At 44.9% G+C, this 25,838-nt stretch overlaps 1 protein-coding gene across 3 annotated transcripts in view; it reads right to left on the bottom strand.

Moving 5' to 3' along the window:
- The window catches only part of CALCRL (calcitonin receptor like receptor), a 110,198-nt gene that overhangs the window by 5,189 nt on the left and 79,171 nt on the right, over nt 1-25,838 (bottom strand). For all 3 annotated transcript variants that reach the window (XM_030580744.1, XM_030580746.1, XM_030580745.1), the window contains 2 exons: nt 12,253-12,471; nt 11,790-11,831 (listed from right to left, as the gene is read on the bottom strand). In XM_030580744.1, coding sequence (XP_030436604.1) covers nt 11,790-11,831; nt 12,253-12,471 — 261 coding nt within the window. The remainder of the gene's footprint in view (nt 1-11,789; nt 11,832-12,252; nt 12,472-25,838) is intronic.

Raw genomic sequence — 25,838 nt, 5'->3', positions numbered from 1 at the left:
TTAATCTCTCATGCAATAGCCCCTCTGTTATGTTAAATCAACATCTCACTACCAGTCTAGTCTTGTAATTCACTGCTGTTACCTATCCATTATTTCTGGCTTTCCTGCAGTCTCATCTAACATGTCTAATCCAACACCTAGGAACTGCACAGCAGACAGCTGATCAATGCAGCAGCAAAGTTTTCCCCAGATTATGCTCCTTTAACAAAAGTTACATACAGAGGAGTCAAAGGACTTTATTGTCCTTTTCTCAGCTTTGAACAATTTTAAATAGTTTTAGCAGACAGTGGGCTCACTCTCTTACATGCAAATAACACAGTCAAAAAAATCCTAAAATAAGCTCATATTGCAAAGTATATATAGTCATGGCCATACTTCCTGGTCACTAATACATGTGCCCCATCTGGCTGTATGGCTCTTGCTTTTCTCCCTAGTTTAAAGATGTCCTTCTGTGCTGGCTGTTGGTGCAATGCTCCTGCCAGTCTCCTGTTCAACTGAATATGCCCTAACCAAACTAGTGGTTTAATCCAAAATTCACTGAAATCAATAGGAATTTTTCCACTGACTTCAATGAGGTCTGTATCAGGCCCACTGAAGCTTGGGTTGCTCCAAGCACCCACTGTGATTGCAGACCATGTTACGCTCTATGTTAGAGCATGTATCTGAGTGTCTGATATAGTAGTTTCCTGCTGGTAAAGTGATGCTATTGTCCACAGCAGTTGGGAAACCCCAGTATATGGATAAAGAAAAGTTACTGCTTGCTAACAATTCTTATACTTCAGTCTTTACTGTAAAGACTTTTCCATTGCTCAAAGGAATGAAAAATCCACGTGCCATTAATAATAAAGAAATTTGCAGGAGATGAAGATTCCTTATTCACTGTTATTCCCTATAGCTACACAAACTGCACATGCATGCTGCCACTTCTCTAGGATGCCTAGCATTCTTTAAATTATACTGAGGTGTTGCTATGTCAAGTGATGTTAAAGGGGACATATCATAGATAAGACATATCAAGTTGAAGACTGTTATAACAGAGGCCCTTAGGGACAGAAGATTATGAGTTATGTCTGCAGAATGTCATGTCTGCAGCAGAATCTAGTAAGAGACCAAGAGAACACTAGTTGAGTCCATATTTTTGAACCCCCCTCCTTATTCGTTATACCTTACTATACTATCCTTTTTATGGCAAGATTTAATGAAATTATAGCCAGCTGAAAAAAAGTAGAATAGTGCCACTGGAACACCTGAAGACGATAGGAAACAATGTTTAAAACATACAATTCTGCACAATGTGATGTAAATGGACAAATATCAGCTAAGATTAAAGATTGTGGGCCAGATGTCAAGATGATTTATGGTCCTTTTATGTGATTCAGGTGATGCTAAGTGGCTGTAATCTGTTCACAAATACCCAGAAGAAAATTCCCTTGTTGGAGGGGAACTCCCCGCTAGTACATCTGCGTGTAGACGGCGTGGCAGGGCTAAGCTTTGCTACACTGATCCTCCAGCAATGTAAGGCCCATTAAGGATGCTAAATTAGTGGTATAACAGACAGCTGCCCAACTCCCTGACACTGAACAGAGTTCTGGCTCAGGAGAGAATACAGTCAAATAATAGACTGTAAATTCATAATATTGGAACCCTAATAGAATAAATAATTGATTACTAATGCTAATAGAGCAAGTTTTAAATTTAAAATCACAAGTAGATTTGATTTTGTTCTGCAGTGGAATGGAAACATTGTTAAGAGGTGCACATAAATTAAAAACAATTATAGCTGATCAAAGGACAGCAATTCCATTTTGCACCCATTTTGTTCTTGTTTCACAGTAGAACAAAACGAAAATCATTCAAATGTTTGCACAAAAATGTAATTCTGTCAAATTATCCATTTTCAGATCCAAACCCAAGCTTTTCAACAGAGGAGGGTGGGAGAGGGGCAGTGATTAGAGCATAGTGATGTAAGAGGTGATCCAATCAGATTCAGAATCATCTGTGATGAAAAACTCGTCACTGAAACAGGCAGAGGAGCAGGGACTTGTACTATGGTCCACCACATCCCAGGGCAGTGCGTTAACCAACTATGAGTGTGTCTCTCACTCCTGAACAGAGATTTCCTCAAAACTGGTATGTGTCTGCAAAATGCTTCAGATTCAGCAAAACAGCATATTTTGGCACAACATAATTTGGTCAAAAATGTTCTGACCAGCTCCAAAAATAATGGAGAGAGAAACTTATCCAAACCGTAAGAAACCTGCAGTTCAGGTTTTGCTTAGTTCAGATTTTGGGTGTGTATTTGAGTCAATTCTTCTCTATTAGTCAAATGATTTATCTGTCTCTCATACATTCTTAAAATGCCTAATAAAAATACGAGAGCAGTTGATTAATCACAGTTAACGCACGTAATTAACTCAAAAAATTAATTATAATTCAAAAAATTAATTGCGATTAATCGCACTTTTAATTGCACTGGTAAACAATAAAATGCCAATTAAAATCCAAAATATTTTGAATGTTTTTCCACATTTTCACATATATTGTATTCTGTGTTGCAATTGAAATCAAAGTGTATATTATTTTTTATTACAAATATTTGCACTGTAAAAATTATAAACAAAAGAAATAGTATTTTTCAATTCACTTCATACAAGTACTGTAGTGCAATCTCTTTGTCATGAAAGTACAACTTATAAATGTCAATTTTTTTGTTACATAACAACACTCAAAAACAAAACAATGTAAAACTTCTGAGCCTGCAAGTCTGCTCAGTCCTACTTCTTGTTCAGCCAAGCACTAAGACAAAAAAGTTTGTTTACATTTACAGGAAATAATGCTGCCCTCTTCTTATTTACAACATCACCAGAAAGTGAGAACAGGCATTTGCATGGCACTTTTGTAACCAGCATTGCAAGGTATTTATGTGCCAGATATACTAAACATTCATCTGCCTCTTCATGCTTTGGCCACCATTCCAGAGGACATGCTTCCATACTGATGATGCTCATTAAAAAAATAATTAATTTAATTTGTGACTGAACACCTTGGGAGAGAATTGTATGTCCCCTGCTCTGTTTTACCCACATTCTGCCATATATTTAATGTTGTAGAAGTCTCAGATGATGACCCAGCATATTTTGTTCATTTTAAGAACACTTTCACTGCAGATTTGACAAAACGCGAAGAACGTACCAATGTGAGATTTCTAAAGATAGCTATAGCACTTGACCCAAGATTTAAGAATCTGAAGTGCCTTCCAAAATCTAAGAAGGACAAAGGGTGGAGCATGCTTTCAGAAGTCTTAAAAGAACAATACCCCAATGCGGAAACTACAGAACCCGAACCACCAAAATAGAAAATCAACTTCTGCTGGTGGCATCTGACTCAAGATAATGAAAAGGAACATATGTCAATCTGCACGGCTGTGGATTGTTATCAAGCAGAATCTGTCATCAGTATGGATGCATGTCCCCTGGAATGGTAGTTGAAGCATGAAGGGACATATGAATCTTTAGCGCATCCGGCATGTAAATTTCTTTTGACACTGGCTACAACAGTGCCAGGAGAAGGCCTGTTTTCAATTTCAGCTGACATTGTAAACAAGAAGCAGGCAGCATTATCTCTATCTCTTGAAAATGTAAACAAACTTGTTTCTTCTTCGATTGCTCATATCCATTCCAGTTAGGGTGTGCGTGCGCCGCGTGCACGTTCGTCGGAGAAACTTTTACCCTAGCAACCCATGCGGGTCAGCTGGGCGCCCTCTGGAGTGGCACCGCTATGGCGCCCAATATATATCCCAGCCGACCCAGCCACCCTTCAGTTCCTTCTTACCGCCCGTGTCGGTCGTTGGAACTGTGGAGCGCAGCTTCGCTGACCTCCACACTCCCTAGCAGCTCATTTCGCTATCGTTGTATATAGTAGTTATAGTTTATTGTTGTACATATATATATACATATATAGTTAGTAGTTAGTTAGTTATCTAGTGTTATTAGTGTAGTTCTTAGTTGTAGTTTGAGGGGATCGGGGACCCATCCCCCCTTCCCCGCACCGGGAGCCGGAGCTCATGCCCGACTCATCGGGCTTCAAGCAGTGCTTGGCTTGTCACAAGCCCATGCCAGTCGGAGACCCCCATGACTCCTGCTTGAAGTGCCTCAGGGAGTCGCACTTATCGGCCAAGTGCTCAATCTGCAAGTCTTTCAAGCCGAGAACCAAGAAGGAGCGGGACATTAGATTAAGACAGCTCCTTATGGAAGCAGCCCTGACACCTCCGCCCTCGGCACCGAGCACAAGTCAGCCGATAAGCAAGGGCACCGCCACGGCACCGAGTGCTGCCACCAAGAAGCCGGCACCGAAACCGACTCCGAGCCGCCCCCTCTCCCCGAGGCCGAAGGTGGCGAAGGCGCATATCATCCCGCCACCAATTGCCTCGCAGTCAGAGCCTGCGCCAAAGACGGATCGCCCGGCACTGATACCTGCCGCGGCACCGTCTAAGCCGGTACCGTTGACTCCGACCCCACGAGGGCCGTCGAGTCCGGCACCTGGCGGCTCCTCGGTGCACACAGGGGTAGAGCCCGCTTCGCCTTCTACCCCGGAGACGTTTGCCGCAGCGAGGGATCTGATCGCGATCACCGAGGCACCGTTGCCCTTACCCCCAGCACCGCCGGTGCGAGTACTCCACTCCATGGGCAAACCGACCCTGACCAGACCAGCTTCGGTCAGCGTAGCAGACCGGCACCGCTCCAGATCACGGTCCCGCGGGCGCTCTGCATCGAGGCGTCGCTCATGCTCTCCACGTCGATCTCGATCCCGACGCTGGTCAGACTCCCGGCACCGATCACCTCGGCACCGGTCGAGCTCCCGGCACCAGTCACCTCAGCACCGATCACGCTCCCGGCACCGCTCAGGCTCCCGGCACCGGTCGACATCCTGAGCGTCAACCAGGTACTCCAGGTGCCGCTCCAGCTCACGGCACCGCGGTGGGCGCCGCGCCTCCAGGAGCAGATCGAGACAGAGGCACTCGGGATCCCGGTCGACCTCCTGGCACCGAGCCGGTCGCAGGTCCCGGTCTCGCTCTCAACACCGTCACCAATACCGACACCGGTCACCACTACCCAGAGGTGTAAGGTCTGTCGGTACCTCGGCACCGACTTTCGCCACTCCACCTTGGCCATCTAGAGGCACGTCGGCATCCTCCCAGGCGGGTAGCTACTATGAACGGGACCAGGATCCCGAAGTACCGCTGGGAGTGTTCCAGGACCCCCACCTGCAGGACGCGGGTACCCAACAGTGGGGTTTTTGGACACCCTGGGCATATCATCAGACCCAGGTTGCCCCCGTACCCCAGACACGTTCTACCGCCTCAGAGCATCGGGTGCCAGAGGCCACTGTTTCCCGCCCCCCCGTGGCTGAGTCAGATAAACAGCCGCCACCAGACTCCCCGGGTCAGCTCAAGCAGGAACCAGGCCAAGAACAGCAGACCGCACAGGAGGCCCTCATCCCCAGAGTATCCTCCTCCTCCTCCTCCTCACCAGATGAGGCAGTGGCTGGGTCTTCAGCGTCAGGACCCCCACCGATAGACCTCAGGGCCCACCAGGACCTCCTCCGTAGAGTGGCCCTCAATATCAACCTACCTGTGGAGGAGGTCCCAGAGGTTGAGGACCTGGTAGTGAGCATCCTCTCGGCCGATGCACCTACCCGGGTAGCCCTCTCATTCATAAAGACTATCCAGTCTACCGCTGATAACTTGTGGCAGTCACCAGCCTACATCCCGCCGACAGCTAAGGGAGTGGAAAGGAAGTACATGGTACCCTCTCGGGGGTACGAGTACCTATATGTCCACCCTCCTCCTTCCTCCCTAGTTGTCCAGTCTGTCAACGACAGGGAGCGGCACGGCCAACAGGCTCCGGCCCCTAAGGCCAAGGAAGCTAGGTGAATGGACCTCATGGGGCGCAAGGTGTATTCGGCTGGGGCCTTGCAACTCCGTGTGGCCAACCAGCAGGCCCTACTGGGACGTTATAACTATAATATATGGGCGGAGGTGGGTAAGTTCTCCGAACTTCTACCCCAGGACTCACGCCCGGAATTTAATGCGTTCCTGGAGGAGGGTAAGAAGGTGGCCAGGACCTCCCTCCAGGCCTCCCTCGACGCGGCTGACTCAGCAGCCAGAACCCTAGCCTTGGGAATAACCATGAGGCGCATTTCATGGCTTCAAGCCTCCACACTACCTCCGGAACTCCAATATACAGTCCAGGACTTACCCTTTGACGGGAAAGGGTTGTTCTCGGACAAGACGGACTCCAAATTACAAAACCTGAAGGACAATCGAGTTATCATACGCTCACTGGGGATGCATACACCTTCTACCCAGCGTAGACCCTTCAGGCCACAAGCACGACGCCCATACTTCCCACCCCGTCAGAGGCAGGACCTCAATAGACGGCGTGGCAGGAGGGGCCGCAGATGCCAATCCGGCTCCCAGGGAGGCCAAAGCCAAGGGCCCTCCAAGGCACTACTGGGCTCCAAGTCCGGCTTTTAGGTGCGCCCGAGGATGACATACCAGGCGCAAGACAGGATCCTTCCCCTACCTTCTCCAACCGCCTCTCCCACTTCCTCCCAGCGTGGTCCCGGTTAACTTCAGACCGTTGGGTGCTACGCACAGTGAAGCACGGATACCATCTGCAATTTGCTTCCTCGCCCCCTTCCCGCCCCCCTTCCCGGTCCCTCCTCAGGGACCCCTCTCACGAGCAAACCCTCCTGCAGGAGGTTCGTTCCCTCCTCGCGGCGGGAGCTATAGAGGAGGTACCTCTAGGCGAGAGAGGCAAGGGGTTCTACTCCCGATATTTTCTGATCCCCAAGTCCAAGGGAGATCTCAGACCCATCCTAGACCTGCGGGGCCTCAACAAATAGATGCTCAAGTTGAAGTTCCGCATGATCTCCCTGGGAACCATTATCCCATCCCTGGATCCTGGAGACTGGTATGCCGCCCTCGACATGAAGGACGCGTACTTCCATATCGCCATCTTTCCACCGCACAGGAAGTACCTTTGCTTCACGGTCAGGCATCAGCACTTCCAGTTCGCAGTCCAACCCTTCGGCCTCTCCACGGCCCCGAGGGTGTTTACCAAGTGCATGGCCGTTGTGGCCGCCCACCTCCGTCGGCGGAAAATCCACGTCTTTCCGTACCTCGACGACTGGCTCCTGAAGGGGTCCTCCCAGTCGCAAGTGCGGAGACATGTCGAGGCCGTTACGGACCTCTTCTCCCAGCTAGGCCTGCTTCTCAATGCCGAGAAATCCAGCCTGATCCCCACACAGCGGTTGGACTTCATAGGCACGACCCTGGAGTCTACCCAAGCCAGGGCTTACTTGCCTCAACCTCGCTTCCAGACAATCGTCGTGATCATACGGAGCTTGCAGGCCTCCCCAATCACTTCAGCTCGCACCTGCCTCACACTACTAGGGCATATGGCCGCATGCACTTACGTGACGAAGTATGCCAGGCTCCGAATGAGGCCCTTCCAAACGTGGCTTCACTCCGTATTCCGCCCGGGCAGGGACCACCTGGATGTATTGGTGACGGTCCCCCCCGACCCTCTCCGCTCCCTCGACTGGTGGCTGACCCCATCCCTAGTATGCGTGGGGATGCCGTTCCATCCACAGCAACCGTCGATGACTCTAACAACCGATGCGTCATCCCTGGGGTGGGGAGCCCACCTAGGACACCTGCGTACCCAGGGCCTTTGGTCGTCCCAAGAGCTGTCACTCCACATAAATGTCCAGGAGTTGAGGGCAGTCCGCCTCGCATGCCAGGCATTTCAGCGACGCCTACGCGGCCATTGTGTTTCCGTACTCACGGACAACACAACGGCCATGTATTATATCAACAAACGGGGGAACCCGTTCGTCTCCCCTATGTCAGGAAGCCATTCGACTCTGGGACTTCTGCATAGCCCAGTCGATACATCTGGCGGCATCCTTCCTCCCAGGGGTCAAGAACACGCTGGCGGACAGACTCAGCCGATCCTTCCTATGCCACGAATGGTCGATCAGGCTGGATGTCATCCATTCCATCTTCCAGAGGTGGGGATTTCCCCGCATAGACCTCTTCGCGACCAAGTCCAACAGGAAGTGCCAGGAGTTTTGCTCCTTTCAGGGTCTCTCTCCCGGGTCGATCACGGACGCATTTCTCCTGCCATGGACCCGCCACCTACTGTATGCCTTCCCTCCGTTCCCTCTGGTGCACAAAGTCCTGTTGAAACTACGCAGGGACAAAGCGCATCTAATCCTGATCGCACCTGCGTGGCCCAGACAGCACTGGTTCACCGCCTTGCTGGACCTATCAGTGGACCCTCCAATCCCCCTTCCTCTCCACCCAGACCTGATTATGCAGGATCACGGCAAGCTCTGCCACCCAGACCTACGAGCCCTGCACCTCACGGCGTGGCTCCTGCATGGCTGAACACGGCGGAGCTCAGCTGTTCCGCACCGGTCCAGCACATCCTCCTTAACAGCAGGAAGCCCTCCACTCGCTCAACATACAGGGCCAAGTGGAAGCGCTTCTCTTGCTGATGCGCAACTCAGGGGGTGAACCCTATGCAGGCCCCGATTCCCATGGTCCTAGACTACCTCTGGTACCTTAAGCAGCAGGGCCTGGCGACATCCTCCTTAAAGGTACACTTAGCGGCCATATCCGCCTTTCGACCAGGAGAGGGTGGCCGCTCCGTATTTTCCCACTCCTTGGTCGCCAGATTTGTTAAAGGCCTGGAACGTCTCTACCCCCCCCGTATGCCGCCCTGCTCCTACCTGGGACCTTAACTTGATCCTAAACAGGCTCACGCTCCCGCCATTCGAGCCACTGGCGACTTGCTCGCTCACGTATCTGTCATGGAAGACGGCCTTCTTGGTGGCCATTACATCGGCCAGACGGGTCTCCGAGCTCAGAGTTCTCACAGTCGACCCACCCTACACCGTCTTCCATAAGGACAAAGTGCACCTGCGACCCCACCCGGCATTTCTCCCTAAGGTTGTTTCTGCCTTCCATACCAACCAGGACATCTTCCTCCCAGTCTTCTTCCCAAAGCCACACTCTTCTCGGAGAGAGCAGCAGCTACACTCCTTAGATTTACGCAGAGCGCTCGCTTTCTACATTGAGCGAACAAAGCCATTCCGAAAATCCCCTCAGCTGTTTGTGGTGGTCGCAGAACGGATGAGGGGTCAGCCAATCTCCTCTCAGAGGATTTCCTCCTGGGTGACTGCATGCATTCGCTCATGCTACGACCTAGCTCGTGTCCCCTCTAGCCACCTCACGGCACATTCCACGAGAGCCCAGGCGGCGTCGGCAGCCTTCCTGGCGCACATGCCTATCCAGGAGATATGCCATGCAGTGACCTGGTCATCGGTCCACACATTCACCGCACACTATGCGCTAGTCAGACAATCAAGAGATGATGCGGCCTTTGGTGTAGCAGTTTTAAATACCGCCACATCTCACTCCGACCCCACCGCCTAGGTAAGGCTTGGGAATCACCTAACTGGAATGGATATGAGCAATCACTCGAAGAAGAAAAGACAGTTACTCACCTTTGTAACTGTTGTTCTTCGAGATGTGTTGCTCATATCCATTCCAAACCCACCCTCCTTCCCCACTGTTGGAGTAGCCGGCAAGAAGGAACTGAAGGGTGGCTGGGTCGGCTGGGATATATATTGGGCGCCATAGCGGCGCCACTCCAGGGGGCGCCCAGCCGACCCGCCTGGGTTGCTAGGGTAAAAGTTTCTCCGACCAACGTGCACGCGGCGCGCGCACACCCTAACTGGAATGGATATGAGCAACACATCTCGAAGAACAACAGTTACAAAGGTGAGTAACCGTCTTTTATCTGTGCGATTGGCTTAACAAGTAGAACTGAGTGGACTTGTAGACTCTAAAATTTTACATTGTTTAATTTTCACATGCAGTTTTTTGTATATAATTCTACTTTTGTAAGTTCAACTTTCATGATAAAGAGATTACACTACAGTACTTGTATTAGGTGAATTGAAAAATACTATTTCATTTAGTTTTTTACAGTGCAAATACTTGCAATCAAAAATAAATATAAAGTGAGCACTGAATACTTTGTATTCTGTGTTGTAACTGAAATCAATATATTTGAAAATGTAGAAAACATCCATAAATATTTAAATAAATGGTATTCTATTATTGTTTAACAGTGCAATTAATTGTGATTAATTTTTTTAATCACTTGGCAGCCCTAAAAATACCTAAAGGCTCAATCCTACATATTCTTACTCCCACACATCTGCTTACTCACATATACTGTAATTGAACTATGTGTGGGAATAAGCAGTTGTGTAGAAATAGGTACCAGATGGATTAGTAACTGTCTCCCTGATACAACTATGGGAAAAATAGCAAATTACTTTATTTTCCTAGTGAAAACAAAACTGATGGCAAAGTTCCATTAACTTCTGTGATGCAGGGTCAGGGCCTTAGCCCACTGAAGACTTAGGGCACAGTCCTTTGAATTCAGAAGGAGCAAGTATGTGCCCTCAGTAGCACAGTTGCCAACTTTCACGCAGTAAATAAGCACCCTGGCTTTCAAAATAAGCTAAAAATCAAGCTAATTCCATTTTAAAACAAGGCCAAAACAAGCCAATCCCCAAGAACCCCCATACTCTATGTGACTAGATGGTGGTGGGCCCGCTGTGCACCACTGACTCTCTCCCCACCTTTCCCCTGCTTGCCCTGAACCGATCAAAAAAAGAAGCAACAAGCAACAAACTACAAGCCAAACAAGAACAAATAAAAACCAGCTAACAAGCAACTCACAAGCCAATTAACCCAAAATCAAGCCAATTTAGCCAAAAACAAATTTTTGCATTTTTTTTTTTTTGCGGATTTGGCATGTCTGCTCAGTAGTCACCTGAAGGGCAGGATTGGACTCCCAGAAGAATGGAGGTCCAACTGACGCAAGGAAAACTTTTTGATGGCCCAAACATATAAGGTTTACAAAGCCTTGGCCTTGAAAATTTTTTTCCATTTGTGCTGAAAAGGCCGACTGCAAAACATAAACCCAGAGTTCTGCTCCCAAAAATAAAAAAAAACTGAAACACCACCAAAAGAGATGACCTTTTATCTCCATTTCATACAGTGAAGTTAGTATTCATGAAAGGTACCACATTAACAGTCCCAGAGATGGAGACCTCAACCTAATTACAGAGCAGTTATTTCCCAGAAAGTAACAGTACAATTTTTCCAGTTCTGTCCCACAAATGTGCCTCATTCCTGACCTCGAAGGACCAATTCAAGGGGGGAAGGCTGACACAATGATGACAGTTTGGTAGCTTCTTGGATGAGAATACATGTCCACTAGGAATTTATGATTTTATTCTTCAGTACTGAATTTTTTTTCCCACATAGCACTACTGTTATTGTCATATGGATACCAACCTGCAAAGTGCTGAGTGCCATTAATTACTTCTGAATCAAGGGAATTTTAGATTGCTCAACACCTAATAGGTTTAAACCCTTAAGAATGTCATGAAATATTTTAGAGGCAACACTGAAGCCTAAATTCAGGTCTTACTAGGTAAGTTATTCTCGAATACTTTATCGCTAACATTCGTACTTCTTTTAAAATGTAGAAGTGTAAATTTAAATTTCTATTACAATTTTACATTTGTTACTGGAGTGGTGGATTTAAAAAAAAAACAACAAAACAATTTCCTTTAACGCTAAACCAAAATTAAGAAAGTGAAAAGAACAGGAAATAAATTGAAATCAGTTACTGTACCTCTCCATTAAAAAAGCAGAAAATTGTAGCCACCAACAGACCCTGCAAAATAAAAAGTTTTCTCTTGATTTTTTCAATACATACAGATTTATTAAAATACAAGACTATATCTATATCTATATGTAGATATAGATATATAGATATCTACACACACATACACCTAATAAAACTCAGATCTAGAGAGCTAAGGGAAAATGCATTTCAAATCTAAACTCAGTGGATTATTACTAATAATACAGATGGTCTATTGGGCCAGCACTCTAGCATGACATTTTATTCCTTTTAAAGGATTAATCTAAACGAAATGAGAAATATAAGGCTATTAATAAGCAGAACGTTTTTTTTAATTAAGATCTAAAAAGTTTTAGAAATTAATTAATTTGCCTTTGTCATTCATTTATTTGCAGTCATATTGCAAGTACTGTCTAGCTCAAGGGAACAAATGCTACTTAAAGCTTCTTACTTGATAATGCGTAAGGATATGCATCACGTAGTCATATACTTCTTCAGCAATACGGCCTTCTGGTCGCCATGGAAACAACACAAATTCAATGCCAAGAAGTGGCACTAGAATGAGTGTAGCTCTCACAGCTTTCATGTATAGGTTGGATTCTGCCTGGTGTGTGACTTTGAGCTTGGTTATCAGAACTCGAACAATATTCAACAGGAAAAAAAGATTCACCTGTAGGAAGGAAAATTGCTTTTGTAATAGTCTGATAAAATAGACTACAATTACTATGTACTGAATACTGAAAGCAAGGAAAACACATAATGTTACTAAAGAAAACTCAGACTATATGTTATGTCATTATATTATGACTATAGTTATTATTATGACTATATGTGTATTCCTTATAACAAAATGAAGCATCTGAAACATCCTCTGTCTGGTTCGGACCTATACTTTGTACTTGGAGATTAATTCTTCTCATGATAACTTCCTCCTTGTGATTCTATATACATAATCATATATGCAATATATGCATAATTCTTAAAAGCTTGTTGTCATAAACAGATAGTCAAGGGTTAATAGAACAGAAGTACTTCATGTCTCTTTTGCCTATAAAGGGTTAAGTTCAGTGAGCCTGGCTGTCACCTGACCAGAGGACCAATCAGGGGACAGGATACTTTCAAATCTTGAGAGAGGGAAGTTTGTGTGTGTGCTGTTAGTGTTTGGTGGTTGTTCACGCTGGGGGCTCAGAGGGACCAGACGTGCAACCAGGTTTCTTTCCAATCTCTCCGATACAGGCTCTTATATAAGTTCAGAATAGTGAGTACTAGGTAGATAAAGCGAGTTAGGCTTATGGTTGTTTTCTTTATTTGCAAATGTGTATTTGGCTGGGAGGAGTTCAAATGTGTATTTGGCTGGAAGGAGTTCAAATTTGTATTTTGCTGAAAGGATTTTAATTTGTACTTGTATACTTAGGCTGGGAGGGTATTCCCAGTGTCTATAGCTGAAAGACCCTGTAACATATTCCATCTTAAATTTACAAAGATAATTTTTACTGTTTTTCCCTCTTTAATTAAAAGCTTTTCTTGTTTAAGAACCTGATTGTTTCTTTTTTTTATTCTGGTGAGACCCCAGGGGACTGGGTCTGGATCCACCAGGGAATTGGTGGGGAGAAAGGAGGGAAGGGGGAGAGAAAGGTTAATTTTCTCTCTGTGTTAGGATTACTTTCTCTCTCAGGGAGTGTCTGGGAGGGGGGAGAGAGAAGGAGGGGGGAAGGTGGATTTTCCTCTCTGTTTCAAGATTCAAGGAGTTTGAATCACAGTGATCTTCCAGGGTAACCCAGGGAGGGGAAGCCTGGGAGAGGCAACGGTGAGGGAAAGGGTTTACTTTCCTTGTGTTAAGATCCAGAGGGTCTGGGTCTTGGGGGTCCCTGGGCAAGGTTTTGGGGGGGACCGGAGTGTACCAGGCACTGGAATTCCTGGTTGGTGGCAGCGCTACAAGTACTAAGCTGGTAATTGAGCTTAGAGGAATTCATGCTGGTACCCCATCTTTTGGACGCTAAGGTTCAGAGTGGGGGTTTATACCATGACACTTGTTCTTGTATAATAAGACAGGAACCCACCCTCAATGACGTGTGCAGTCTAACAGCCTGATCCTGCATTCCTTGCATATTCAAAATTCCCATTAACATTGGTGGGAATTTTTTGGTGCCCAAGAAACGCAGGATCAGGATGTTAATCTGAATGGGTGAAATTGTGGACCTGCTGAAGTGAATGAAAATTTTACTATTGACTTCAAAGGGGCCAGTATTTCACCCAAATGTATTGGACCAATCTTGGATGCTGGGTTATGAAGAGAGTAGAGTATATCATGGTATGTAAAATAATAGCTACAGCAGCTTCCATCCAAGGTTTCCAAACCACTTCCTAGACATTAATAAATAAATCCTCACAACATGCTCATGCATCAGAAAAGTATTGTAATCCCTATTTTACAAATTGGGAACTGACACACAGAGGCCTTGATTTAATGTAAGGTCTTGATCTAGGGTCAGCTGAAGGTGATTCATTTCATCAGTTTCTAAAGGCTTGTCTACACAGTGCACTCATGTACACCAGTGGGATGTAAATTCCAGTGCACACTGGCATGTCATACGCTCTCTGGCCCACAGGGTCCCTGTTGGCATGCAGCAAAAGTTTCCTAGTGTACAATATGCTTGTGCACATTATAATTTATACCTCAGGTGGTGCACACTAATTTATTTAGCATTTGCATATTCTCCAAGCAAAGCAATAGCATTCTTAGCAGCCAAGTGGGGTTCTCAGAGCTCACCACTAAATTTGGTTAGTGGGCACACCTCAATAATGTGTGTCATTGTTTGATCTGCGCCAAAGATCCCAACAGTGCTGGGTGGCTGCACAGAGGTCTTGCCCAGTCCTGAATTGGTTAAGAAGGGCCCAAAGATGACATGGCAAGTTGAAGCTGGGCAGGTGAGCAGAAAGGTCTGTGAAGAGGAATTTATTGGTGGTTGATATTAAGCACCAGTGTTCCCACCACACGGACTCCGCTGTCACATTCTGGCATGGCAGCCTCAACCTCAGTGGCTGTTGTGATGGAAGACATGTATCTGGTGGGCAAAAAGACAAGCGGGTGTTGGCATGTACCTTCTCAAGCAGCTTGCCTGCTGCAATCTCCATCCTGATGTAAGGGAGCAATGTGGCTCAGAATTGTAAACCATAGAAGATGAGTTGGTAGGAGAGTTCCTGTGATGATTCACAGTGTTGAACTGAGTTGCATATCAACAAGTTTGATGTGTGCTGCCTGACTCCATACTGGCACACAGTATTCTGCTTTTGAGTGCGAGATGGCAAGGGCTGAGTCCTTAGGGTTGGAGCATCCACTCCCCATGAGGAACATGCGAGTTTGCTGAGAAGGTTGTTGCCCGTCTTGACGCTCGCTGCTATCTTGCTCAGTTGGCTTTTATAAGTCAGTGTTTGGTCGTGGGTCACGCCTAAGTAAACTGGGTACATTTCATGCTTCAGCCTCTGGCCATTCATTGTGATGTTTAATTCCCTCTTAGTGTTGGCATGGTGAAGGTGAAATGTTCTAGAGACTGTCTTGCTGGTGCTAGGCTGAAGACGCCATGTCTTGAAGTAGTTGGCCAGCTTTGCAGCTTCGTGACTCAGGGTACTCTCCAGCTCATAGAAAGTGTAAGCCTGTAGCCTACAGCAGATATTGTCTGCATAGATGACTGGGTTGGTGGCAAGTCACTGATTTATAGATTGAACAAGGTGGGGGCTAGAACAGACCCTTGGGGTAACCCGCTCATCTGTTTTTATCAAAGCACTTCTTTTCTCGCCACCATGCACCCTGAACCATCTGTCTTAGAATATCAGTTTGATGGCATCAGTAAGCCATGGTTGGAGAACTCTTCATATTTTAACAAGCAGATCTGTGTGCCACGTATGCTGCAGTGAGGTCACAGAAAATAGCACCCATTTTCAGATTTCTTTGAAAACCATTTTCAATTAATGTCATTAGCCCAAGTACTTAGTTGCATTTGCTTCAACTTTGTTGAAAGCCTGTTTGCCTGACATTAAAAATATTCTCCACCTCTGGTGTTATTCACTGTAAAATGAGGCACTCTAGAACCTTGAGAAACACAGAAAGCAGCAATATCGGGTGGTAGCCTGAGGCCTGGTTTGGGTCTTCACCAGGTTTTGGAATGCCAATAACTTTTGACATGCGCCAGATTTTTGGCAGTCTTTTGGCTGGCTTCCTTCATTGGTGACCCACGTGAAGAATTGAGCCAGCAAAGAATGGGGGCATGGGCCAAGAGGTTTCAGGAACTCTGGAAGGATGTTGTCTTAGCCGGCAGTGGTGCCAGACTTGATGTTATGTAGCACTCTGTCCAGCTCTGGATTTGTGCTGCCTCTGGAAGATCCTCCACTCGCTATGGACTTGACTCTTCATTTCTTTTTCCAGAGATGTCTTTCCCATGTGAAGCAGGTGATTGGCTATTTAGTGAGTACTCACAGATGATCAGCCTGGTGTCAGTGATTGCTGGGCTACTCCAAAGTTAAAAAGTAAACTACAGCATTTCTGGCTGGAACGTGTACAGTCCAGGTTCTTGGTCTTGATCTTTTCTTCCCCTTGGCTCAGTGAGCACAGCTCAAAGTTTCGAATAAGTGGTTGGCCAGGTCTGGGTCACCGGTTGACTCACACTGCTTGAGCAGAGCGGCGTACTCCTACATAATTCAGCCCACATCCAGCATCATGCTAAGTCTTGCAGAATTTTCCACACAGCCTGCACAGACTATTAGTGATCCATATTGACCTTCAGCTACCAATTATCATGAGGACTGAGAAGCAGTAGCAGAACATAAGCAAAGCCATCTGCATAGTAATGCACCATGTAGACAAAGCCAGAGTGAATTGCCCAAAGTTACACAGGAAGCCAGAGGCTGAGTTGGAAATAGAATCAATAGCTCCTAATGCACAGTCCTGTGCCATAGCTACAAAATCATCCTGCCCCTCTAGTTTTGTAGCAGAGTGAAGCCTGTCTAGGTGGATGTTCTACTTGAGTCTAAGTCTCTTTTTGCTTTACCCAAGTGAGTAGTGCTGCTGACCTCCATGGGACTGCTGACATGGGGAAAGTGAGCAGGATTTGACCTTCACTGTAGACAGGTGCTAGGAGTAAAATGTAGATAACAAATTTTGCTAAGCCAGCAGCTAAGACAAGTGAAATAAAAAGCTTTTCGGACATTTGTAGAAACAAAAAAATCACTGATGCAGCTGTTAGCCTGCCACTCCGAATGTATACACTTTATGAGGCATTCATTGCTCTCAGAAATCAATCACAAAATACATAGGGATAGAAAAACAGCTATAAAATTATTACTCGCCTTTTTAGCATACAGATACATGCAATTTTAAAATTGACATTTTCAGTGTTCCCAGTGGTCAGCAGCCTTTTATTATAGCAAAGTCAAAGTGGTAGGCTTTTGAGTTAACAGATTTTGTATTATAGTTTAACTAAAATTGCATTCCTGTTATCTAGAGCTGATCAAAAATCTTTGATCAAAACTTTTTTCAATATAAAATGTATGGAAATTTTCAAGAACAAAATTCCATTTTTCATCAAAAATGTTGGGGTTTTCATTGAGAACCACCCCCCACAAAAAAACCCCAAGGATTCCCCTCTCCACTAGTTTTCATCAGTCAAAAAAGCCAAAAACTGGGAAAACATTCTGTCGTCAGTTTTAATTTTTCAATGAGAATCTAAAACATTTGAAAGAAAAATTTGGACAAATGATTTTTTTTAAATTTTAGTCAAAACTTTTTATAAGAAAAAAAAAAAGTATTTCTTGACCATTTTTACAGTAGACCATGGAATATCCTGTTATAACTTAAAGGCATAGACAAAGTGACAAATACTCAGATTATTCACCAGTAGTGTAAATTAAATGACATTTCCATTAGCTACAATGGTCTGATGGTATTCTCCATCTAGCACAAAGTGATAAGAGCATATTTCAGGAATTTGGACAGATTTTCAAAGGCATTTAGATGCCTAACTGCCACAGATCTCCCATTGACCTTTGAGGATGTGGGCCTTTGCTTCGTTGTTAAGGAGTGATCCCAAAAAGTAATGAGCAACCATAAATTTTGCTGAAGTCAATGAGAATTTGAGTTCCTCTTTACCTCTACCAGTAAAATCTTTTCTTGCTAACATTTCAATATGTTTCAAAGTGAATGAACAAACCACTTGTGGTCTAGTTTACAAGCATGTGCCCTAAATCTAATTAAAAACAATAGGTGTGCAAATAAACCATTAGAAGATGCAAGTGTGACAAATATATAACTGTTTTATTGTTGTTGTTTATTTATTTGTGGTAGTGTCACAGATATGGAAGATGAGATGGTTCCTTCCCCGAAGAGCTCACACTATAAGCACAGCCAGGTAGACAAGTAAATGAGGTCAGAGAAGAGGATAAAACTGACAACTTTCCACTGAATTTTCATGTATCGTTGTATAATGGCAGCAGTTGTCTTAATCTCAGACATAGTAAGGGGGAGAGGTAATGACTCTCCTTCCTGCCTATGGGATAAGTCCTTTTAAAGCCAGCAGTACCTTTGGCTGAGGGCACTTGCCTCCAAACAGTAGCCTCATTGGCCAAACCATTGATTAACTTCCCTTGTATAAAGTTGTTTAGGGACAAAAGGAGCTTTCCAATCTAGTTCTCTACATTGGTATTTTTTCCCCCTGAAGAAGAGGCACCAAGTTAATCATCACCCGAGACTCATGGGTGAGGTCTGTATGGCAATCCCATCTCTTTGAACAACAATGAGAGGCTGACTGGTGCAGATAGCCATTACCAGTATAGGATCTCATATTTAAGAACTTGGTCTAGATATAGTTTTAACAGTGTGGGGAGATGTGGAAGATCTCCCAGCAGGTGTACCAATGCAAGGAATAGGGGAAGGCACCAGTACAAGTAAATGCTCTCCTTTCTACAGCAAGCAGGACTTCCTCCTCTAGGATATAGATCTTCTTTGTCACACTATAATAAAGTTGTAACCTGGTTAGCAAATCAACAACCTGTATACAACAGCATTTCTGTCACGTAAATTATGGGTTCATGATAAACAGCTGTTTATGGTTCCAGCAACATGGTATTAGATGGATGTGCTATGTTATTTATATTCCACTTATGAGCTATTTAAATCAATTTAATAGGAAACTGCTTTACATAGGAAACTTCTGCATGAGTTTCTGCTGGAAACTAGCAACTACCTTTTAGCTTTGTTTAGGCAATCAAGGTCTTCTGATTCTTTCCCAAGGGATTTATTTAGATTTCAGGCAGCCTACCATCCTCATCTAACTTCCTATTGTACTTTCCAACAATATGTCCTTCCTTCATTGCTAATTTTAAGCTCTCTCACTTAGATCTATTACTTTAATACAAAATAGTTCTCTGAAACTTGTAGTTTGCATATCTGTGAAGCTTTGGCAATTTGACTGAATTAGTACAAAATGTTAATTAAACACCAAATTCACAAACGTTAAAGGTGAGTAGCTCAAAACAGAACTATTTCATTCATAAAATCTTATTAGTGTTTGTTTTTCATTTTTTAAAATAGAATATGCCACTTTCCCACCATAACACATTCACACAATTTGCAAGGCTAAATAGTGCAGATATTAGAACAAATGAAGCAGATAAATGGGTTTAGTGATGTGGCAAAGTAGAGTGCAGACCCGAGAAAAGGAGCAGCAGAAATATGCAGTAATCTCTTTTGCAGTAATAGAGACTTTTTCCAAAATGCTAAAACTGAGAGATTGTGATGGCCTGATTTCTTACCAAATTAGCAAAAGCAGGTCCTGATTTAGGAAATTACTTTAACACATGCAAAATTTTAAGCATAGATAGTCCCATTGCCATCAGTGGGGCTACTCACATGCGTATGATTATTATATGTAACATGATAATGACTACAAGACCGAACTGAGTTTGGAGTCCCATTGGGGTAGGTACAGTGCAAACTCATGGGAAGAAATAGTCCCTGCCCCCCAGAGCTTACACAAGTCAAGTCAGACAAAGGTTGGGAGGGGAAATAGATGTACATAGAGGGGAAATGACTTGCCGAAGGTCACACAGCAAGTCAGTGGCAAAGATAGAAACTTAAGGTTGGTCTCATGAGTTTCAATCCAATGCCCCAGCCATTGGACCATACTGCCTCTCATGTTAAAGTTACATACCTTCTGACTCTACCTTGTCTTGTTAGCTACCTTGCCGAATTGTGGTCTTCAGTCTTATTTAAAGAACTGTCAAGGAAAAAATACACTAATCTATTGTAACATGATCCTACTTATAGAGTGGTAGAAATAAAAAAAAATCTGTCCTTTTCAGTGGCAGAAATGGAAACTTTAGAATAGAAAAAAACATTTGTTAATATAGCTGAAGTCAAAACTACTTTTACTTAAAATAAAAACCACTGCTGTTCTTTTTTTCCATTCTGATCAATGATTCTCCTCAGTTGGAGAAACTGACATCGGCCTCCATTTCCCCATTCCCCTGCTAGTTCTTTATTTATGCTACTCGCTGAAATGGGACCTCAATTATGGGGAGAGGCTGGAGAGGGGCCTTGACCTGGTCTTGAGGCTTTCCCACTCTTTGGCATACCTCACAAGACCGGACATACTTGGCAACGTCCTTGCCCATCCCCTCCCAGTGGAAAGACTTCCCCAACCTGTCCTTGGTTCTGTTCACCCCAGCATGGCCACTGGGATGATCATGAGCTAAGCTTAAGAGCTTCCCCCGGTACTTAGCTGGAACCACCAACTGTTTTTGCGGCTGCCATTCTTCCCGGTGTCCACCAGAAAGAATCTCCTTGTATAAAAGTCCTTGGTCTATAACAAACCGGGATCGATTAGAAGAGCTGAGAGGCGGTGGGGTGCTCCGTGCCGCCGCCCATGCTTTCTGAAGGCTGTCATCTGCTTCCTGCTCAGTCTGGAACTGTTCCCTTGAGACTGGGGTCACCAGTTCTTCCTCAGACTGGGGACTTGGGCTTGGTCCCTCTGGAAGCGCTGTAGCTGATGGGGTTGTTTCTGTTGCTGGGGAACCGCTCTCTGCAGGTGCACCTGAGGGTATTTCAGGCTCTGGCTGAGACTTTTGGGTATGGCTGTCTGTTGCTTCTGCCAGTTCTGGCTCGCTGGCGCCCTCTGGTGTTGAGTTTGAAGATGTGGTTGCACTTGCTGGTTGCTGTTCCAGTTCCGGGCCTGGGACTGGAGGCGCTGTGGCTGTTTCAGAATCCGGGTCCACTACCTCTGTCTGGGTCTCTGGTAACACAGACGGGGCGTCTGTGGATGGCTCAGGAACAGGAATGAGTCTGGAAGCTCGCCTGGTTTGGCTACGTGTAACCATTCCCACTCTCTTGGCCCGCTTCACCTGGTTGGCCAAGTCTTCCCCCAGTAGCATGGGGATAGGATAATTGTCATAGACTGCAAAATTCCACATTCCTGACCAGCCTTTGTACTGGACAGGCAGTTCAGCTGTAGGCAAGTCTACAGCTTGTGACATGAAGAGGTAAATTGTCACTTGGGCCTTTGGGTTGATGAATTTGGGGTCTATGAAGGATTGGTGGATAGTTGACACTTGTGCCCCCGTGTCTCTCCACGCAGTAACCTTCTTTCCGCTCACTCTCAAATTTTCCCTCCGCTCCAAGGGTATTTGAGAGACATCTGGGCCTGGGGATCGTGTGGGTGATGGTGGTGTAATGAACTGCACTCGGATGGCGTTCTTTGGACAGTTGGCCTTGATATGTCCCAGTTCATTACACTTAAAGCATCTTCCATCTGATGGGTCACTGGGTCGAGGTGAGTTACTGGAGACTGGTGAGGTGGAAGAGTAGTGTGTCTTTGGCTTTACTTGGGTTGTAGGTGGGGTTTTTGGCTGCCCTCGGTTGTACGGTTTATGGTCGGTGTGCCCTCTGGGGTATTCGTTCCCCTTGACAGTAGCTTTCTTGCTTTCTGCCACTTCCATCCATCTGGCTCCAATCTCCCCCGCCTCGGTGAGATTTTTGGGTTTTCCATCTTGTATGTACCGTGTTACGTCCTCAGGAATACCTCCAAGAACTGCTCCATTTGTATGAGGAGGTGCAGTTCTTCCAAGGATTTAACATTGTGTCCTGATATCCAGGCCTCATAATTTTTCCCAACCTAGTAGGCGTGTTTGGGAAATGACACATCTGGTTTCCACTTTTGGCTTCTGAAACGCCGACGGGCATGATCAGGGTTATCCCCATTCTGTATCTGGCCTTGGTTTGAAAAAGTTTATAGTCGTTCATGTTCTCCTTAGGCATTTCAGCTGCCACCTCTGCTAAAGGTCCATTGAGCTGTGGCCTCATTTCTACCATGTACTGGTCTTCAGAGATGCGGTACCCAAGACAGGCTCTTTCAAAATTTTTCAAGAAGGCCTTGGTGTCATCACCTGCCTTGTAGGTGGGAAATTTCCTGTGATGTGGAACCATAATTGGCGAAGGGTTGTTAGGATTGGCTGGCGCATGCAGCCCAGCTTGCGCTAAGTCCAGTTCATGTTTTTTCTGTTTTTCCTTCTCTTCACTTTCTTTTTGTTGTTTTTCCATTTCTCGGCGGTGGGCCACCTCTTCTTCTTCTAGTTTTCTGTGGTGGGCTGCATTTTTGGCGTCTTGTTCTCTTTTATGGGCTGCCTGTTTGATCTGTTCTTCTCTTTCTTTCAGCTCCACCTCTTTTCCTCATTTTTCCAGTTGTCGCCTGTGTTCTGCTTTTTGCTTTGTTCTTGGGCCCCCATTTTTGCCTTAGAAGTCATGGTTCCTGTTTTCTTGTGTTGGGGTTCCCTCCGGTGTTTATTGTCTGAACTGCAGGCTCTGTTGCCTCCTGGGGTCTGCCTAGCAACAGTGCCTTTTTCCCTTTCTTCCTCTAGCTAATCTTTTCAATGTAAAGTAAACCAGAAAAACCACTTTATTTGCATGTGTATAGTGCTGGTATTTGACTCCTAATGGGAGTGCTATTGTGTCACAAAAGACCCTTCTGTCACAGCTTAATGGTTCCTTGCTTAATATGCAAGCCAGAAACTGCAAGAGAGAGCAGAGAAAAAAAAATTCTCTGGTTCCTTTTAAAACCAAACTGTTTCTCTCTGCTTAAAAGCCCCTAGCAGAGAAAAGAAAAATATAATATTCCTACTGGCTTCTGGATTCTATCTTTCCCACAAACACTGCCACCATGTCATAGCCTAGTCCCAGATTTGGACCTTAGTGTCCAAAATATGGGGGTTAGCATGAAAACCTCCAAGCTTAGTTACCAACTTGGATCTGGTAAAGCTGCCACGACCCAAAAAATTAGAGTGTTTTGGGGCACTCTGGTCCCCCCAAACCTTCCCTGGGGACCCCAAGACCCAAATCCCTTGAGTCTCACAACAAAGGGAAATAAACCTTTTCCCTTCCCCCCTCCAGGTGTTCCTGGAGAGACACACAGAAGCAAGCTCCGTGAATCTAAACAGAGGGATTCCACCCTCCCCATTTCCAGCCTTGGAAACCAGAAGTACCGAGAGCTAATCTCTCTTCCCCCCTCACCCAGAGGGAATGCAAAGTCAGGCTAGTAAATCTAACACACACATATTTCCCCCTGATTTCTTCCTCCCACCAATTCCCTGGTGAGCACAGACTCAATTCCCTGGAGTTCTCCACTAAAGAAAAACTCCAACAGGTCTTAAAAAGAAAGCTTTATATAAAAAGAAAGAAAAATACATAAAAATGGTCTCTCTGTATTAAGGTGACAAATACAGGGTTAATTGCTTAAAAGAAATATGAATAAACAGCCTTATTCAAAAAGAATACAATTCAAAGCACTCCAGCAACTACACACATGTAAAATACAAAAAAACATATAAATCACTATCTGATCTTTTGTACTTACAACTGGGAAACAGAAGATTAGAAAGCAAGAGACAGAAATCTTCCCATGGCCGAGAGAGACACAGGCACAAGACAAAGAACTCAGACACAAACTTCCCTCCACCCAGACCTGAAAAAGTCTGGTTTCCTGATTGGTCCTCTGGTCAGGTGTTTCAGGTTACTTCTTTCCAGGTGTAAGAGACATTAACCCTTAGCTATCTGTTTATGACAATGGCTCTTCAGGCAAACATTTGCAACTCACTGGGCAACTAGTGACAACTCCAGTCAAGACATACAAATTATAGCTGCTTCTTTCTTAGGCCTAGATTTGATCACAATTACATAATAACATGGCTTCTAAAAGCATTCTTGTTAACTTTATGGAGGGGGGGACTTTCAAAGCCACCTAAGGGAGTAAGGAACCCATTTCCCATTGACTCCTCCTCTGAAAATCCCAGCTGGGGGTCTTTAAGATGTTGTTCCTACAAGAAGAAAAAACACTTTCCCCTAGTTATCTTGTTTATAGTTTAATATTGTTGCTTACAGTTGTACTAAAGCAGGTCATGCTTAGTTAAGTGTGAAAATTGGCTTGGCAGTCCAACAGCTTCAGCCATGAAGGTTCTGGGTATACAGCCAAAGCACATGCATTTAGTCTTCCATCTTTATCCCTGACTTGTCTTTTTTAAATCAGTATATAACATCTAACTACTACCAGGATGGGAAAGTACATTAACCCATTCAAAAAGGATCTCTTTCATTTTGCACATGTCATGGGCAAGATTTACAACCCTGTTCAGTCTTCATCATCTCTGCATCCATATTTTTTTTCCTGCCTCAGTGCCCAGAAAACATATACTGAGAATAAGAGCCACATTTTCAACCTACTATTCATGCAGGAATATTAAAGTTGTATAAATATTTAAATAAATAAAAACAGCTGGACATATTGATTTATAAGCCTCACACACATTTTGCACCTGATATTGCTGTCATTGAAATCAAAGAGCATATTTATTGTTGACTTTAATGGGAACAACACTGAGCAGTTTGGGCCTGACCCAAAGCCCATTGAAATCAATGGGATTCTTGCCATTGCTTTCAATAAGCTTTGGATCAGGTACTTTGTGCCTGTGTATCTTTTATATTGATTGGTTGGAGGTGCGGGGGAGGGAAGAAGATATGCAATTTGGCAAATGAGGCCAGACCCTGTAAGGTGTGCTAGTTTTCATGAAATTCAGAGCTCAAATGTGTAAACTAAGGCACATACAAATGACATCTCAGCCTTAGCACTGACAGCATAGTTACGTATGTGACATCTCTGTGTCTGGACAGTTTTGGATTTAAGAAATAGTAGTATATTAGTATAAAAGAGAGTAACATGCATTCTCTGGATGCAATCCTGGCCCTATTGAAATCAATGGCAAAACTCTTACTGATGTTAATTGAGCTGGGATTTCACCCTCTGTATATATTGGGGAGAGGAAAGGTTAGATGGATTTAGAACTGGTTTTCAGACTAGAGGAAATACCAAATCCCAAGTATTTTCCTGCCACAACATCTACAGGTACGGACGACCTGATTGTCAGGGTACAGGGAGGCAGGATACAGGGAATCTCTGCAGGGGTCCATGCCCCACTGGTCACGGCTCACAGTTCCAAAGGAACACATTGTGCTTCATTATGGAGAGGGTTTGGAGTGTGAGGGATTCTCAACTACATTAATTCAATAGCTAATCACCCTGTAAAGGGGGCACGAGTACCACAGCATCTATGTACCCGATTGGCCCCCTCAGTAAACTTTTCTCAACAGCTAAGATAAGAGGCTGAGCAATGGGTTCAGGATTCTGCCCTAGGAGGGTGTGGAGGGGGGAGAAGAAATCCTATTTTCTTATTTTAGTTGGCAGAAAACTGAGATTAAATGTAGGCAATGTCTAGAGGGCTTGATATAATTTCCATTGACTTTAGTGAGTATTGAATCAGGTCCACTGTTGGAGCCGGCCCATGGTTAAAGTGGGACCAATGTTTCCATTCCAAGAGATAATTTTCAGTTGGTTATAATATTTTCAATATTTTTTCTTTCCTGGCTGAAATCTGTCAGATTCATTCTTAATTTAGGAGAGAATGTTTTCTGGAATGTTGGAGTCAAAAAGGTTCAGTCATTTTCAT

This window comes from Gopherus evgoodei, chromosome 11 (assembly GCF_007399415.2).
Source record: "Gopherus evgoodei ecotype Sinaloan lineage chromosome 11, rGopEvg1_v1.p, whole genome shotgun sequence".
Lineage (NCBI taxonomy): Eukaryota > Metazoa > Chordata > Testudines > Testudinidae > Gopherus > Gopherus evgoodei.
The sequence above is the reverse complement of the archived record's forward strand: the minus strand, read 5'-3'. Positions and strand labels throughout refer to the sequence as shown.